General features: G+C 52.3%; 1 protein-coding gene across 5 annotated transcripts in view; it reads left to right on the forward strand.

Annotated features, from left to right (window-relative positions):
* Window positions 1-16,574, forward strand: part of tet3 (tet methylcytosine dioxygenase 3) — a 42,085-nt gene that overhangs the window by 19,003 nt on the left and 6,508 nt on the right. For 4 of the 5 annotated variants that reach the window (XM_083673904.1, XM_083673902.1, XM_083673901.1 and 1 more), the window contains 8 exons: window positions 4,751-7,772; window positions 10,822-10,912; window positions 12,898-12,991; window positions 13,721-13,929; window positions 14,421-14,571; window positions 14,901-14,990; window positions 15,699-15,836; window positions 16,132-16,504. In XM_083673904.1, the coding sequence (XP_083530030.1) occupies window positions 4,799-7,772; window positions 10,822-10,912; window positions 12,898-12,991; window positions 13,721-13,929; window positions 14,421-14,571; window positions 14,901-14,990; window positions 15,699-15,836; window positions 16,132-16,504 (4,120 nt within the window). In that variant the 5' untranslated portion in view covers window positions 4,751-4,798. Of the gene's footprint in view, window positions 1,022-4,750; window positions 7,773-10,821; window positions 10,913-12,897; window positions 12,992-13,720; window positions 13,930-14,420; window positions 14,572-14,900; window positions 14,991-15,698; window positions 15,837-16,131; window positions 16,505-16,574 lie in introns of all 5 variants that reach the window. The other variant, XM_083673900.1, reaches the window with a different exon arrangement.

Here is a 16,574-nt window from a genome sequence, read left to right on the forward strand (position 1 = left end):
TGTTTTTCTTTTCCTCTTTTTTATTTTTTTTATTTCCTTGTTGACGTCGCGGCGGGGCTGAGATCGCTCGAGTCTGGCGGCTTGGGATCAGTCGCCTCTTGCGCTCTCCTGAAACCAGTTCAGCTCTCAGATATTCCACATTTACTAGGCTATTTCAGATGTGGCTAAAAACATCGAACGTAATACTCAACAAAAAACGCAACACGGTCTTATTTAGTCCGAGTGTTCGTATTCAAGAGTGTATCTGAGAGAGAGAGAGAGAGAGAGGGAGAGAGAGAGAGGGAGAGATCTGGCACTGCTGCACTGCTCTGCTGTTTCCAATGCTGCCGCTAGCGTCCACCCCCCCCCCTCTCTCTCTCTCTCTCTCGCTCTCTCTCCGCTCACTGCACAGTCCTCCATTCCATCGTACGTGCCCACTGTGCCTCAGATAATGGCCTCTCGCTCTGCACACACAGAAGAGAGCGGGGGAGGAGAGGGAGGGAAAGACTGAGCGAGAGGGGAGGGGAGGAGGGAGAGAGAGAGCGCGCGCGCGCGCAAGAGAGAGAGAGAGAGAGAGAGAGGAGGGAGAAGGTGGGGGCTGCCAGAAGAACCAGACTGGGAGCGTAAGAGAAAGAAAAGGGATATTGAAAAGAGGGAAGGGAGGAGCGGCGGAAGATAATGAGAGGAGAGGAAAAAGGGAGAGAACGGAAAGCGACGACCGTACGAAGAGACAGAGAGCGAGCGTGTGTGTGTGTGCGTGCGTGCGTGCGTGCGGGGGGGTGGAGTGTGTGAGTGAGTGAGTGAGTGAGTGTGTGAGTGAGTGTGTGTGTGTGTGTGTGCACGTCGGCGCTTGTGTGCCTGTGTGCCGCACTGACTGAAAAAAAAAAGAAAGAAAAAAAACGCTCCACCAGATTGCTACTGGCTCCTCTCCTGCCACCACTAACCCCGCGTCCTGTATTCCATGCTCCTCTCTGTCTTCTCCCTCTCCCCTCCGCCGCTGTTACACACCGCCTCTACATCTGTCAGGGACGTCTAGACCCATGTAAGTAGCTGCCATGGCTCTCTCTCTCTACCTCTCTCTCTCTCTCTCTCTCTCTCTCTCTCTCTCTCTCTCTCTCTCTCTCTCTCTCTCTCTCTCTCTCAGCTCTTTGCTTTGCTGGCTTTTTATTTTATTGTCATGGTGGCTCTCCCTTCACATTTCTTGACGGCGAGAGGCGAAGGGAAGGAAGGGGAAGGGGGAGCGAGGGAGAGAGGGGGGGGGGGGGGGGGGTTGTCGTGTGTCTAAACTGTGTGGATTTATGTTCAGCTGTCTACTCTCAGGCATTATGCCCCCCAATGTCCCCCCCCCCCCAATGTCCCCCACCCCCCCTCCTCCTTCCCTTGTTGTTTTTTTTTGTGTTGCTTTGTGTTGTCAACCTTGAGGGGCATCTGCTCTGCTCCGGTGGTAGAGTTGCAGCAGGATGGTGCTGTGTGTGTGTGTGTGTGTGTGTGTGTGTGTGTGTGTGTGTGTGTGTGTGTGTGTGTGTGTGTGTGTGTGTGTTTTGTTTAAAGGGCTCTGGTCTCTGTAGACGATGGTGTCTAACAGGTTGAGCAGTCCCTTCAGGTTGGGCGTGTTGATGTTTTGGAAGCGCCGTGTGGTGCGTGCCGTGTGTGTGTGTGTGTGTGTGTGTGTGTGTGTGTTGTGGGGGGGGCGGGGGGGTGAATGTGTCCTGGCAGGAGAGCACAGAAAGAGAGAGAGAGAGAAGGCTCCTGGCACGCTGTAAATAGTTGGCAGAGCACGTGGCCTTGTACTGTCAGAGGCATCCGGGTACAGTAGGTAGGCGGCCGCAGGTGTGTGAGCGCAGCGCTTACAGAGAGAGAGAGTGTGTGTGTGTGTGTGTGTCTGTACCCATGCCGGTCTTATTTGCCGTTTATCTATATCCGATCTTCCAGTTCACCGGTTAGGGCAGTTGTCATTGTGTGGGATACCGTAGTAAATGTTTGTACAGTGAATCTCCTGCCACTTATTTCAAGTACCACTTTTTCTTTTTTTTTTAGACTGAGCTGGTGTGTGAGGCATAGCTACAATTGCTTCTATGCGTGTGTGTGTGTGTGTGTGTGTGTGTGTGTGTGTGTGTGAGAGAGCAAAACAAAGTGTTAGTGTGTGAAGAAAAGAGGAAAAGAGAGCAATGACAACGTGACTTATTGTGGGTTGTGCAGTCTTGTGGCCACCATGCTGTTTCAACTGCAGTTCTCATGACTGTTGCGCGTAACGATGCGCGCGTGTGTGCGTGCGCGTGCGTGCGTGCGCGTGCGTGTGCGTGCGTGCGTGCGTGTGTGTCTACAGTCTGATGGGGCAGACCAGGGCCTCACGTATCGCAGGCCGGCTGTTCAAGCCCGTTCCCCTGGGAGCCCAACCAGACACCAGGCACAGAAGGTGAATTCAAAAGGGCCCAAGCAAGCGGCTCGTCCGATAATTACACACTTCAAAAGGATCATTTCAATATATTCAAAACTATGGGGAAGCAGGATGGTCTTGCTTACTTCCGCTGTCAACCAGAACGACAGACTGTAACTTATTCTCTGCTGAAAGTAATAGATGATAGTACCAATGTACACAAGACAAGAGGCTAGTTTAGATCCCCATGGGGGTGGGGCATGGGGCTTGTGTGTACAGCACTGTACTCTATTTAGATACCGGGTGGGGATATTGTTATTACTCTGTGTAATCCTCAGTCTGTCTCAGCTCTCAAGGTTTTAGGCTTTATCTATACAGTCTGGTGGGGCAGGGCTTGCCTTTCACCTGGATTGCCCTCAGTGTCAGTGTCCTTGCAAGTCCATAGTGACATGATGAGTCAAGACTTCCTCTTTTTTTTGCTGATCGTTGAGTTAACACTTGCAGCCTGTTCGGAGTCTAAGCAAATTATATAATAATTTGAATGTTCAGTGTGCCATTGATAGGTGTCTATTTACACAACTCCTGTATGTATCTATCTATGAACGAGAAGAACACTGTGTATTTAAGTCGCTACATCTATCTTTATGACTCTGTGTTTGCCTTTGGATTGTCTCTGTTTGCTGTTCTATGGTAAACACGGCAAATCATCAGTCAATTTATGTGGACCTCCGCGTGTCCTGGACACACCATTGACATGCTGTTGTTCTCCAGTCGACTCCACAGGAGGAAGTCAATGAGCTAGCTATGTTGAAATAAATCACCTCCCTGTCCAGGGGTGTCAGTTGGAACATCCAGAAACATTTATGTTTTCAGATACATTTACTAATAGGAAACATAACGCAAATCCCTTTGAAAACTCCAAAAGTGAGGTCAGTGTCACAAGACGGCGCATGGAGTCTTGAATTTAATCTGTGCCGTTAGGCGATTCCAGAACAGATCTGTTGCGAATCAAATCTATTTTGAAGTGAGTGTCATGACGAGTGTTTCAAGTAATACGTTGTGTTTTGACATCTAGCATTGCCTTCTTTTTCCACTGTCACAATATCACCATTCCTTTTTCCCTCCAAATTCCCGCCATGCTGTTCCAGTCAGTCTCAAGCCTTGTTCAGGTCCAGTAAGTGTGCTGTCATCCCTATCAATACTGTCTGTGGGATGAGGAAGTTAAACCACATCATCATCATTAACACCTGTTTTCTCATGACTCACTGGAAGGAGAGGTGTATAGTAGAGATGTACTGTATATGGCCTGTCATTGAATACACTTAGTATTAGTGATTTGGCCCTTACACACAGTACAGGGCCAAATCAAGATGAGCTGAGCTGTAGTGGGCTTAATCTGGTTACGCATCAGCCATAGTGGCTGAAACAGTGCTGGAAAGGGAAAATACCCAAGCCAGCACAGTATGGTTTGGTTCAGACCTGTAGTGTGTAAAGACCCCTTATATTATACTCAGGAATACCATGACATAGGCCATAAACACACATGTGGCTATGATAGTTCCAATGCACTCCTACAAGTCTCCTCTATTGAACCTTCACACATGTATTTCATCCACTTTCATCCACAGTGTATACTGGTGCCTCATGGTAATGATAGTTGTTGGCCACAGTTCTGTTGAAGTACTCTCCTGAGTGGTGATGTGGATCAGCAGAAACCCTGTGTTTCTTGCCAGAATTTAGACAATACTATCATTTTGGAGCCTACAATATATTGAATATATAGATAAAACCTTTGGCTGCAGACTAAATAATTGAGACAAACAGGGTAATGGATGCGGCTCCTAATGTATTACTCTTTCTGTACTCTGGTTTGTAGTTCATAGTGTTTGTGGTGTAAGCCTTTCAATGGTCTGGCTGATGTGTAGTTGTGTGTGTGAGTGTGTGAGTGTGTGTGTAACCGTGCAATGATGTCACACTCGCTCATTATGAAAACATTCTGTGGAAGCCACGGTTAATTCAGTTCCTCAACCCAACTGAGCTGACTTTGTGTGAGAGAGAAAGAGAAAGAGGGGGAGAGGGAGAGAGGAAAACTCAGACCAAGACCTATGAGGTGTGGAATGGACTCTAGCCAGAACTCTATAATTCTCAGGACTTTCTCTCTCTTGGTGAATGGGTTGCTTCTGTGGTGTTATAGTACCTGTAGATTGAAATTGTGTTAAGAAAACAGTAGTTAACATGTTAAAAATGATAATAATGGTATGATATCTATTGGGGATTTGGTGTTTATGTTAACATGATACCTGGCCTTTACAGAATACGATATTGCTGCCTCTTTTATCCTGGTTATTTGGTTTCATATGACCTCTAATCTCTCTCTCTCTCCCCCTCTCTCAGACCGTTTTGGACGTGGGTTCAGTGGATGGCCCCAGAAGAGGAGGCCAGATGGAAATTGGGTCACATGACCGCCTCGAGGAAGGCGCGCTGAGCCTGGAATCGACCAATGGGGTGAGCCGACACTCCAGTGACGAGGAGGGTGGTGCCTTGCATGGCAGAGGGTCATCTATGGAGCAGCAGCAGCAGCTAGGGGCAGGAAGCATCCCTCCCGGGCAAGGCTGGGCTCCTGGACATGGAGGCAAGGCTGCCCACCCCCAGCAGCAGCTGCCCTGCTGGAGCAGCAGTGGAAGGACCCCTGGTACCTCCATTCACCAGGCAGACATGGAGGACGCCCGCAACCTGGTGGCCTTCTCTGCCAGCGTGGGCTCCCTGCCCCCCTCTTCCTCTTCCTCTTCCTCCTCTTCCTCCTCTGGCCACCCTGAGCTCCAGCTATACGAGAAGTTCAACCAGGAGATGGGCTCTGCAGAGGGGTCAGAGGCTCAGGCCAGGCTGTCAGGAGAAGGGCCTCCGGAGGGCGAAAGCCACCCCCACCCCCACCCCCACCCGCACCCGCAACCACCTGAAGACCTCAACACGCTGCAGTCTGCCCTGAGCCAGGCGCGCCATGGCCAGAAGCCCCCCAACTGTAACTGCGACGGGCCCGACTGCCCCGACTACCTGGAGTGGCTGGAGAAGAGGATCAAACAGGCGGCAAACGGGGACGAACAGGAGGTGGGGCCCTGTGGCAAGAGGGCCACCGACGCTCCCCATCATCAGCCACATTCACAACAGCCCCTGTCCCACCAACACCCCCACCCCCACCCCCAGGTCAATGGAGGTAACCCTCCGTCTTGTCCACCACACCTGCATCAGCAGGGCTCCAGCGGCCCACACCAAGGCCCCATCCCCTGCTCCCCGGCCCCCATCCCCTGCTCCCCCCAGGTCCTGTCCATCGCCAAGGAGAGGAACGTCAGTCTGCAGACGGCCATCGCCATCGAGGCCCTCACCCAGCTGTCTGCCACCGTCCCCCAGACAGGGGTCCTCCCGGGCCAGGCATCCTCCGCCAGCCTCCAACACCACAACCACCACCATCACCCCCACCCCCACTCCCACCCGCAGCACCTCCCTCCCCACACCCACCCCCAGCACGCCACACGCCTGGTCCCCTCCTCCCCCGGACCCCTCTCCTCGCGGTCACAATCCGTCCCTCCCGGACTTTACCCCAACCAGCAGGCCCCGGTGTCTTGGGAGCAGCACAGACCCCAATCCCAGGGCCAGCCGCCCCACACCTCCCCTCTACCGTCTTCCACTTCGCCCTTCCCTGGCCAGGGCCACCCCCAAGCCAGCAGCCCCCACCCCCACCCTCACTCCCAGCAGTGGCAGCAGGCTCCTGGGGCGGGCGGCGACCAGAGGAACCACTGGATGACCTCCTCAGACCCCATGTCAGAGCTCAAACAGCTGCTGGGGGACAGCAGTGGGAAGTACATCAACGGGCCCTTCAAGCTCCCCGTCCACCACCACTCCCACCACCACAATCACAACGAGAAGGGGATGATGCCCAGGATCAAGCAGGAAGCCGACTCCTCCGAGTACAATGGCTCCGCCTGCGCCTCCATGAGCCGATACGGCCTCCTGAACGGTCAGCCACCGCAACGGCAGTACCCGCCCCTGTCCCCGGGCAGCGCCGCCATCCGCCACTCCACTCAGGCAGCACTTCAACAGCACCTCCACCACAAGAGAAACCTCTTCTCTAACGTCGTCCCTGTCCCCGTCCCCGGCCTCTGCCCCCCTCAGAGGCCCCAGCAGGGCTGCCAGAACCTGCGCAAGTGGTGGCCCCAGATGGGGCCTGAGGGCCTCCCCCCGGTGGCCATCAAGCAGGAGCCCAAGGAGCCCAAGGAGCCCAAGAGGAAGAAGAGCACCCAGAACTCGCCCCTCCTCAAGCAGCACCCCATGGGTGGGATGCTCATGCAGGGTCCCCCGCTGCCCAAACCCAAGCAGATCGTCATCAAGAAGACCAAGCAGAAAGCCTCCCTGCCGACCTTCCTGCCTCACAGTCAGATCTCCATACAGAAACCGTCACCCCTCACTGTGGACAACAGGGCCCTGGCAGCCCTGCCCAGCTTATTTCACCCAGGTTCTCTCCCTTCGCTGCCCCTCCTCGCTCACCCCCCCACTCAGGCTGCCGCGGGCCTCCCTGCCCCAGCCCAATCTCAGGAATCCCTTTTAATAAACACGTCTATTGCACCCACCTCCGCTGCTCCTGCCGACTCCACCACTCCTCAGCCTCTGCCCGTGGCTCCCTCCCGGGTGGAGAAAGAAAGCCCCCCGGCCATCAGTGCCACCACACCTCAGACCTTCTCTACATCTCCGTCCACCACCTCTCTGCTACCGGGCCTCACCTCACTGGACCCCAAATTCGAGGAGCTGATGTGCCAGTTCGAGGCCGAATTCCCCTCACCCTCAGAGGCCCTGGAGCAGACCTCCATAGCTCAGCCAGTGGCAAGTGAGTCTGAGCCTAACACTAACTCAGGACAAGTGAGGCCCGCGTCACCATCCAGCGCCCCGTCTGCTCCTCCTCCATCCACTACCGCACCGCCTCCACCAGCAGACCAGGAGGAGACCATGGAGGTGGACAACAACAACGAGTCAGGGAGTGCAAGTGAAGCAGCCAACGCACAGCCCTCCACCGAGAGCCCCACAGAGGAGCCGCCCGAGGGGGCCCTGCCTCTCTCCCTGCACCAGGAGACCCTCCTGGAGCAGCAGCAACACCAACACCGCATGCTGGAGGACCCCTTCACCATGCCGCTCTCCAAATGCATGAAGATCGAGAGCTCGGGGGGATTGACCGTCCTCTCCACCACAGCATGCTTCCCTTCGGACGGGGGAGGGTTTGACACCCCAACGAAGGACGGCTTTCCGTCCGAACCCTCCCTACGAGGCTTCCTGGAGTCACCTTTCAGCTACCTGGACACACCAACCAAGAGTCTACTAGACACCCCCGCCAAGAACGCCCAGGCGGAGTTCCCCCTCTGCGACTGTGTGGGTGAGTGAACAGCAGCCCTTAATATAGATCTACACACTAAGCATCGAGGTGACACAAGTGCATTAGTGGGCCCTGTTAGTGTGTGATGCAGTACATGAAGTGCAGAATAATTTATAAACACACAAAAACAGCTTTGAAGGACTGTTAAGCTCTACGTTTCACTGTACTTTTAGCGGGCGGACATTGAGTATTTATCTCCCTCAGAGGAGACCCAATGAGAAACACTACTGTATGTTCAGTATAGCTTTAAACCGATTCACACTCAGCATGAAGGCGGCACCTGTTACTATAGTACACTCTACCCTGATTCACACTACAGAGCCAAACTGAGCTGAGCCTAGCTGAGCTGTGCTGGGCTGGACTGGTTACGCATCCGCCATAGTTGCTGAATCAGCGCTAGAAAGGACAATGTGAAAGGGAAACACCCGAGCCAGCACAGTATAGTTGGGGTTGCCGTAGTGTGTACAGCTCCTATATCAGGTGGTTCAATCACTTCTGCTCCAGCTCCTCTCTCGGGACAGCCGGTGAGTGCGTCTGAGAATGTGTGTGTTGCCAGGGTGTGAGGCGCGGCAAGCACTGGGCTTGTACAGTCAGTGAGAGTGCAAGGCGCTGGGGGAGCCAGGAGGAACAATAGCCCGGCAGAAGGAGCCCATTGTGTTGTGTGGGTCCGGCTGGCAGACAGCACAGAGCAGGGCCCTTCTGTCCTTCTGTCTACAGTCTGACAGAGGAGGACTAGACCAGGACACACATCACAGAGCAGGGCCCTGACTACAGTCTGACAGAGCAGGGCCCTGACTACAGTCTCACAGAGTAGTACTAGGACACAGGCTCAAAGGGTAGAACTCTGACACAGTCTCACAGAGTAGTACTAGGACACAGGCTCAAAGGGTAGAACTCTGACACAGTCTCACAGAGTAGTACTAGGACACAGGCTCAAAGGGTAGAACTCTGACACAGTCTCACAGAGTAGTACTAGGACACAGGCTCAAAGGGTAGAACTATGACACAGTCTTACAGAGTAGGACTAGGACACAGGCTCAAAGCACACACACACACACACACACACACAGACACACACACAGACACACACACACACACACACACACACACACACACACACACACACACACACACACACATATACATACTGTATACACACTTACACCCCTTTACACACACATACAAATCCAGGGCCCTGTCTAGGACACAGTCTCATAGCCTGACCAGGCTACTGCTGAGTCTGCTGGTAGAGAGAGAAGAAAGACATGGGTATTGGTGTATAGCTACTGAAGTATGGATAGTATGTATATAGTACACTGTATTGTGTAGTATACAAAAAAACCCATTAAGGTTAGGCAGGTGTAAATTACTGGGTGAATACCGTATTTAAGGTTATACCGGTTTATTTCTGTCAATACCGTCCATACAGTCTCCACCTGTGTTTTGCTATTATTACACCCACCAATATGTGTTTAATAAACATCCTCCAAATTACAAACGTGCACACAAGCTTCACAAGGCATGATCAATAACTCTTGTCTGAGGGCAAGGGGTAGAGAAGATCATACATTGGACATTTGGGCTGGTAACGATGCCAGAGAGGGAAGTTTGAGTCATGTTGAAAGTCTGCTAAAAGGTATTACGGTATACCGGGGTATTTTGGAGGGAAAACATACTGGGTTTGTGAATTCTAATTCCTGCCCGAGCCTACAGTAGCAACCGTATATAGCGGCAACTAGTGGCAGAGGATGAACCGTATGTTCAGTTGTACCTAAACATACTCTGGGACAGACTGTAGGCCTATGTTAGGTTTCCATGACATTAGTGTAATCTGGCTCATAGTGTCTGTTAATTGAAAAGTTTTTGAAAACGTTGAGCCCCGGTAAACAGAGCCGGTCTGTCTCTAAACAGTTGAGTGTGTGCTCAGCGGGGGGAGAGCAGCTGCACAGAACACTTGCTTTGCTGTGTGCTGTAACTAAGAGCAAAGGCCAGCAGACAACGGGTCTCCATAGCGAAGCCTAGTTACACACTCCCCTGTCAACACCTCACCAAAACAGCCAGTGGAACCTGACTCCCTTACAGACACACACACGCACGCAGGCACGCACACACACACACACACATGCGCGCGCACACACACGCACGCACACACGCACACGCACACACACACACACACACACACCCACACACGCACGCACACACACACACACAAAGCAAAGCAAAGCATGGTTTTCTACTACACTTCATTCTGCTCAGCTGTTCAAAGAAGAGATCCACTATTCCCCCTCACACAACTATTTTCACAAGAATTTATTCATGCCACTCCTACATAGCCTCTGACCACGCCTTGGTGCCTCCCTGCACTGTCAGTGGTATGTGACCTTAGATTACCTCTGAACCAGACACACACACACACACACACACACACACACACACACACACACACACACACACACACACACACACACACACACACACACACACACACACACACACACCGCACACACATACACATCTTGACTCACTCACTTCCTCAAACAGCTCTGCTTCTTCTGTGCATAGAGCCCCCACCCATGCACCCACTGCTCTACTCTACTCACCCAGTGATATAGTCACTGTCTAGAAGAAATGTGTGTGTGACTCAACATGGTCACATCTAGCCAGGGTTCCTCTTTACCTCTGTGCCCTGTTAGATGTGAACGGGTACCTAGTTGTAGTGCAGTGAGATTGTTTAGCTCTGATCCTGCATCTTGAGGTACTTACACATTGTTCTACCGGCTGTCCCTTTGGGAGAACCCTGTGAGGAACCCTTCTGTGGAAAAGGTTCTACAAGGAAGCCAAAAGGGTTCTTCAATGGGTTCTCCCAAAGGGACAGCCCAAGAACCCTTAATGGTTCTAGAGAGCACCTTTTAAAGAGTGTAATGTATGGATGGAGGTCATGTCATGTCCTAACCTCTGTTTTCTCTCTCTCTCTCTCTCTCTCTCTCTCTCTCTCTCTCTCTCTCTCTCTCTCTCTCTCTCTCTCTCTCTCTCTCTCTCCTCCTCATAGAACAAATCCTGGAGAAGGACGAGGGGCCCTACTACAATCACCTGGGCTCCGGGCCAACTGTGGCCTCCGTACGAGAGCTGATGGAGACTAGGTGAGACATCTGGAGTAGGCCAGAGGAAATAACAGAAAAACCTCACGACCCCAAAACAAAAGGCGTTTGAGACGTATTGGAGCTATGAGCCACAGCTCTCCCTGACCGCCCGTCTATTTCTCCCAAACCAGAACTCTCCTTGACATTCCCTACCTCCCTTCTCCCCCCCCCTCTCTCTCTCTTTCTATCTATCTATCTATCTATCTATCTATCTATCTATCTATCTATCTATCTATCTATCTGTCTCTCTATCTCTCTATCTGTCTCCCTTCTTGTGAACTGGAGGTTGTGTGGGGCTGCTGAGCCCTGGCACCAAACCCACTCACAGCTGTGAGCTAGCATCACTCTCCCAGCTCTCCCTCTGCTTTCCTCTCCTCCGCTCCCCCCCTCCCCCACTCCTCTGATCCTGTCCCCAGGGAATCCCTGACCCAGAATCCAATAGGATGGAACAGGAAATATCAGCATCAGCAGAACAGGAGGGAAGATAACTAGGCACAGAGATGAGATGATAGGAAGAGATGGATGATAGGAACAGAAGAGATACATAGGAAGAGAAAGATACAATGGAATGTGAATGAGAGGGGAGAGGCAACGAGTGAGAGAAAGGGGAGAGATGTGTGTTAATCCCTTAGAGAGAGAGAGAGAGAGATAGGGAGAGGGAGAGGGAGGGGGAGAGTTTAAAAGAGTGAGAGGTGGAGAGGCAAGCATGGATTAATTTGCAGGGGAAGTAAACATTCACTTAAAGGATACATTCAGATTTTTGGAACCAAATCTCCAATTTGGATGTAAATGGCGTGCCATAGAAGAGTACAGACACTGGATGCGAATTCGCTTGTTTTTGAGCGACTTTACCGGCATCAGCGATACCCTTCATGAGCCTACAATGGAAGTGATTGGGGCAATTACGTAACCAGGAACAAAGGCTCCAAAACCCGAGATTTACTTCCAGAAATCGGAACATATCCTTTAACCACATATACCAATTCACTGCCGTTAAGAGTCAGGCTATGTATGAGCAGACAGGAGTAGCTCATTGGCCACCACAGTGGTTTAGATGGGCACGGTTTTTTTGCTGATTCAACGTGGTCGACCGCTTGGGTCCCACGCGTTGCTGACTAGGGCCTGAGCCAGAGAGTGACTGGTCATATTGTGAGAGGCATTTCTATTTCTTTAGAGCAGTGACTCATCAGTCGCCTGAGAGGGCAGAGTGAGTGGGGGGGGTTGTGGGTAGAGGGGGGGGTGGGGGGGGGCCTCCCTTTGTTTGTTTGAGAGGTGACGTAAGAACTAAAGCCCTCCATAGTCTCTAGGCTGACCTCCTGCTCCACCTTTGAACCCCCTCACGGCCCACCCCTGTGGAGAGAGAGCCCACTCCCCTCCCACTGTTTGATGATCTCTGAATGGATTCTTATTCACCAGAACCACATGTGTTAGCCATGCTAGACCCGTTCAGGGGTGGCGCATGATCAAAATGACAGGTATGATGCAGGCAGGGGGAAAGGTTGAGCTGTGAGTGAACATCTGACTAACGCACACAAGCACATACACGCACGCATACGCACAGAAGCAAACCTACGCACGCACACACGCACACAAGCACATACACACACACTCGCACACACGCGCACACAAGCACATACACACACATATGCACACACGCGCGCGCGCACACACACACACACACACTGGCTAACTCTGTTTTTGGGATGGTTATATTGGGCTTGGTTTGTAAGTGCCATGCCTCTGTGAATATCAACAGACATGCGAGAGCCAGCTGGCCAGCGAGGGGCAGCGAGGCTGTGGTTTGACTTGATGAGTTTTCTCTGGACTTGTCCAACTCACACGGGAGTCCAAAGGCTCGCGTATCAACCATGGCAGTGCAGAACGAAATTCATTCTTGGATATTAACAGTATTACAACGAAATCTTCCTTTTGTTCTGGAAGATACACTGCCTATCTGCTCACATCTCCTCTTTTCCTGTGTGTAGGTACGGAGAGAAGGGTGAAGCGGTCCGCATCGAGAAGGTGCTCTACACGGGCAGGGAAGGGAAGAGCTCTCAGGGATGTCCCATCGCCAAGTGGGTGAGTGCCAGAAAACCTCCTGCACGACCCACTCCACCCAACCCCACTCAACACACTCGTCCTCAGCCTACACCAAAAACGAATGAAACAAACGAATCCCACAGAAAACGTTAACACGTAACATGAAAAAAAACCTAAGTACGGGCAACCGCCAAACCATTGAGAATGACAGGCTGTCGTTCTCGGACATTTGTAACCAATCGGACGATACGCAAACGTCGGTTTTTCGCTGCTGTACATTGCACACCCAAGAGACACGAGTCAAGGAATGACTTCTGTACAGAGAGAGACTGAGAGAGCTCTGACAACCAATCAGGAGCAGCAGAGATTTACAAGGCACAGAGAGTTACAGGCGCAGGCGGTAATGATGTGTACTATATGGAGACACCTTGCAGAGTGTAAAACAGCCAGGTGGGGTCCCTCCCTCCCCCCTCCCAGCTGGTGGCCTCACCCCCCCCCTCCCCTCTCCCCCCCCCCCTCACCCTCTCAGACACCCTACTAATGGCTTTATGGATTCAGAAACAACCACCATGCTTAGAGGCCATTAGTGGCTGACAGACATGAGGTGTGTGTGGGGGGGGGGGGGGGGGGGTGTGGGGTGGAGGGTATGGTGGAGACAAGAAGGGTAAAGTCTAGCTCTTAACTCTCTCTCTCTCTCTCTCCACCTCCTCCTGCCTCCCTCTCTCCCTCTTCTCTCCCTCGCTCCTCCTCCTCCTCCTCCTCTCCCAGGTGATGCGCCGCAGCTGCGAGGCAGAGAAGCTGCTGTGTCTGGTACGCCACCGGACGGGTCACCACTGTGCCAACGCCCACATTATCATCCTCATCATGGCGTGGGAGGGCGTGCCGCGGATGCTCGGCGACAAGCTGTACCACGAGGTCTCCACCACCCTCACCAAATTCGGCAACCCCACCACCCGTCGCTGTGGCCTCAATGACGAGTGAGTGACTGAGGGTCTCTGGCTGACCGCCCCCCCCGACCCCCCCAACCCCCTCATGTGCTGAACATGCTTGCCTTTGAAATCGTAAGCGCCGTATATGTCATAAGGCAGTCGTTGTAGCTCCAGGAGAACTCCAGGAGAACGCCTGGCATACCGAACCCATACCGAAGTTAAGAGCAAAGTCCTACGCTGCGTTTTCTTTTGTTGAGGGTTTTTTTTTGGGGGGGGGGGGGGGGGGGCTGTGGCGGCAATGGTTTCGCCATGGCGGAATGAATATGGTGGAAAACTTCAAGACTTCGAGACAGGCTCATTCTTGAACACATATAGGACAGTCACGAAGACTTGTTTGGTCAAGTCGTGCCTTCATATCAATGGAGGATTTCCGCAGAAATGTATGCATTATAACGTGGCCCCTTCATGATGAATGTGTCTGGGGTCTGATGGGGTTGAATGGTGCTGACTGTGTCTGTGCTCTCTGGTGCCCCCTGCAGCCGTACGTGTGCGTGCCAAGGCAAGGACCCTGACAGGTGCGGTGCTTCCTTCTCCTTCGGCTGCTCCTGGAGCATGTACTTCAACGGCTGCAAGTACGCCCGAAGCAAAATACCCCGCAAGTTCAGACTGCAAGGAGAACGCCCCGAAGAGGTAAGCATGTAGTGATCTGCACCATTTAAAGGAACACTTCACCGTTTTTTTTTATGGAGACACTGGTATTGTGCTATAGACATAACAAATATGAGGTTCCAAAATTGCGAAGTGTCCCTTTAAGACCTTGAAAGCCTTGAAATGTCAACAATATTAAAGGCTTAGTTCTTTGCCTTTGTTTTCCGACTTTATTTCGCTTTACGAATGGAACATCCGGTTGCCACCTCCAGAGCGCCTTCATATGAATAACACCAGTCAAAGTGAATCAACAGGGTGCTATGGTGATGTGTGTTGTCCTGACCTGTGTGCTCTGCTGTGTTTTCTCTCAGGAGGATCATCTCAGGGATAACTTCCAGGAACTGGCGACAAAGTTGGCTCCCTTGTACAAACAACTGGCCCCAAAAGCCTACAGTAACCAGGTAAGACCTACCTCCTGGGGAAAGTGTGTCCCAGGGCATGCATGCATACACACACACACACACACACACACACACACACACAAACACACACACACACACACACACACACACAAACACACACACACACACACACACACACACACACACACAGGCCTCCCTGTAGCCTGATGTAGAGGCTGTAGCAGTAACTCACCAGCCACTGCAGAGGCCTGTGACCCTGTCCTCCCCACCTGCTCCGGTTACAAGGAATGGGTACACAGTACAGGGAAGGGACCACTCACTGTCTGTCTGTCTGTGTGTGTGTGTGTGTGTGTGTGTGTGTGTGTGTGTGTGTGTGTGTGTGTGTGCATGCGTGTGTGCGTGTGTGCGTGCGCTCATGTGTGCGTGCGCCAGGGAGGCAGGGAAGAGACTATTCACTGTCTGTCAGTGTGAATAATATCCATTATCCAGTTTCTGCTGTGTACTTTTACTCCATTCAGACTGCTATCAGAATAGCCAAGTGTTTTTGTGCTTCATTTGTCCGTGTAGGGGAACCCTTTGAAAAACCATTTTGGCTTCCATTTAGAATCCTCTGTGGAAAGGTTTCAACAAATGTTTTGGTACTAACTAGAAGCTTTTTTTGCGAAGCGTATAGCACAGTGTTTCACTAGATCTAGTACAGTACATGACCCGTCCTGTTCCCCTCGTGTGTGTGTGTCTGTCCTCCAGTGTCAGAATGAGTCGACGGCTCCAGACTGCAGACTGGGTCTGGAGGAGGGCAGGCCCTTCTCTGGGGTCACCGCCTGCATGGACTTCTGTGCCCACGCTCACAAGGACCAGCACAACCTCTACAACGGCTGCACTGTGGTACGACACATACTGACTCTCTCTCTCTTTCTCTCTCTATTGCTCTTTCTGTCTCTTGCTTACTGTCTGTCTGTCTGTCTGTCTGTCTGTCTGTCTGTCTATCTCTCTCTCTTTCTCTCTCACTCATTCTCACTCTATTTGTGCATGTTTATGTTGTGCTTAGGTTGTTCCTCCTCCTCTGTTTCCCGGGGTAGTTGTGAGAGACCCTGTCTCTACAGTAAACGTCAACATGATGACTCAGCAGACACTAACCTTGTCCCTACTTCTCTCCCCTTCCCCGCCGCCTCTCTCCCAGGTGTGCACCCTGACTAAAGAGGACAACCGCAAGGTGGGGGAGATCCCTGAGGACGAGCAGCTCCACGTGCTGCCCCTCTACAAGGTCTCTCTCACCGACGAACACGGCAGCGAGGAGGGCCAGCGGCAGAAGATGAAGTCCGGCGCCATCCAGGTGCTCGAAAACTTCCGCCGCGCCGTCCGCAAGCTGCCCGAACCGGCCAAGTCCTGCCGACAGCGCCGCCTGGAGGCCAAGAAGGCCGCCTCGGAGAAGAAGAAAGGCAAGCAGCAGGACAAGGCGGCCACGGCGGGAGAGACGCCGGAGAAGGCCACAGTCGTCAAGATGGAGGTCCAGCACGCTGGCTCCCCTTATCCCCAGCAAGGCAATAATAAAGGTGAGATGACCTTGGAACTCTCCTTAAAGCAAAGAGTGATTTAGTGGGTTTTATGGTTGCTGTGAGCTTT

This window comes from Argentina silus (genome assembly GCF_951799395.1).
Source record: "Argentina silus genome assembly, chromosome: 7".
Lineage (NCBI taxonomy): Eukaryota > Metazoa > Chordata > Actinopteri > Argentiniformes > Argentinidae > Argentina > Argentina silus.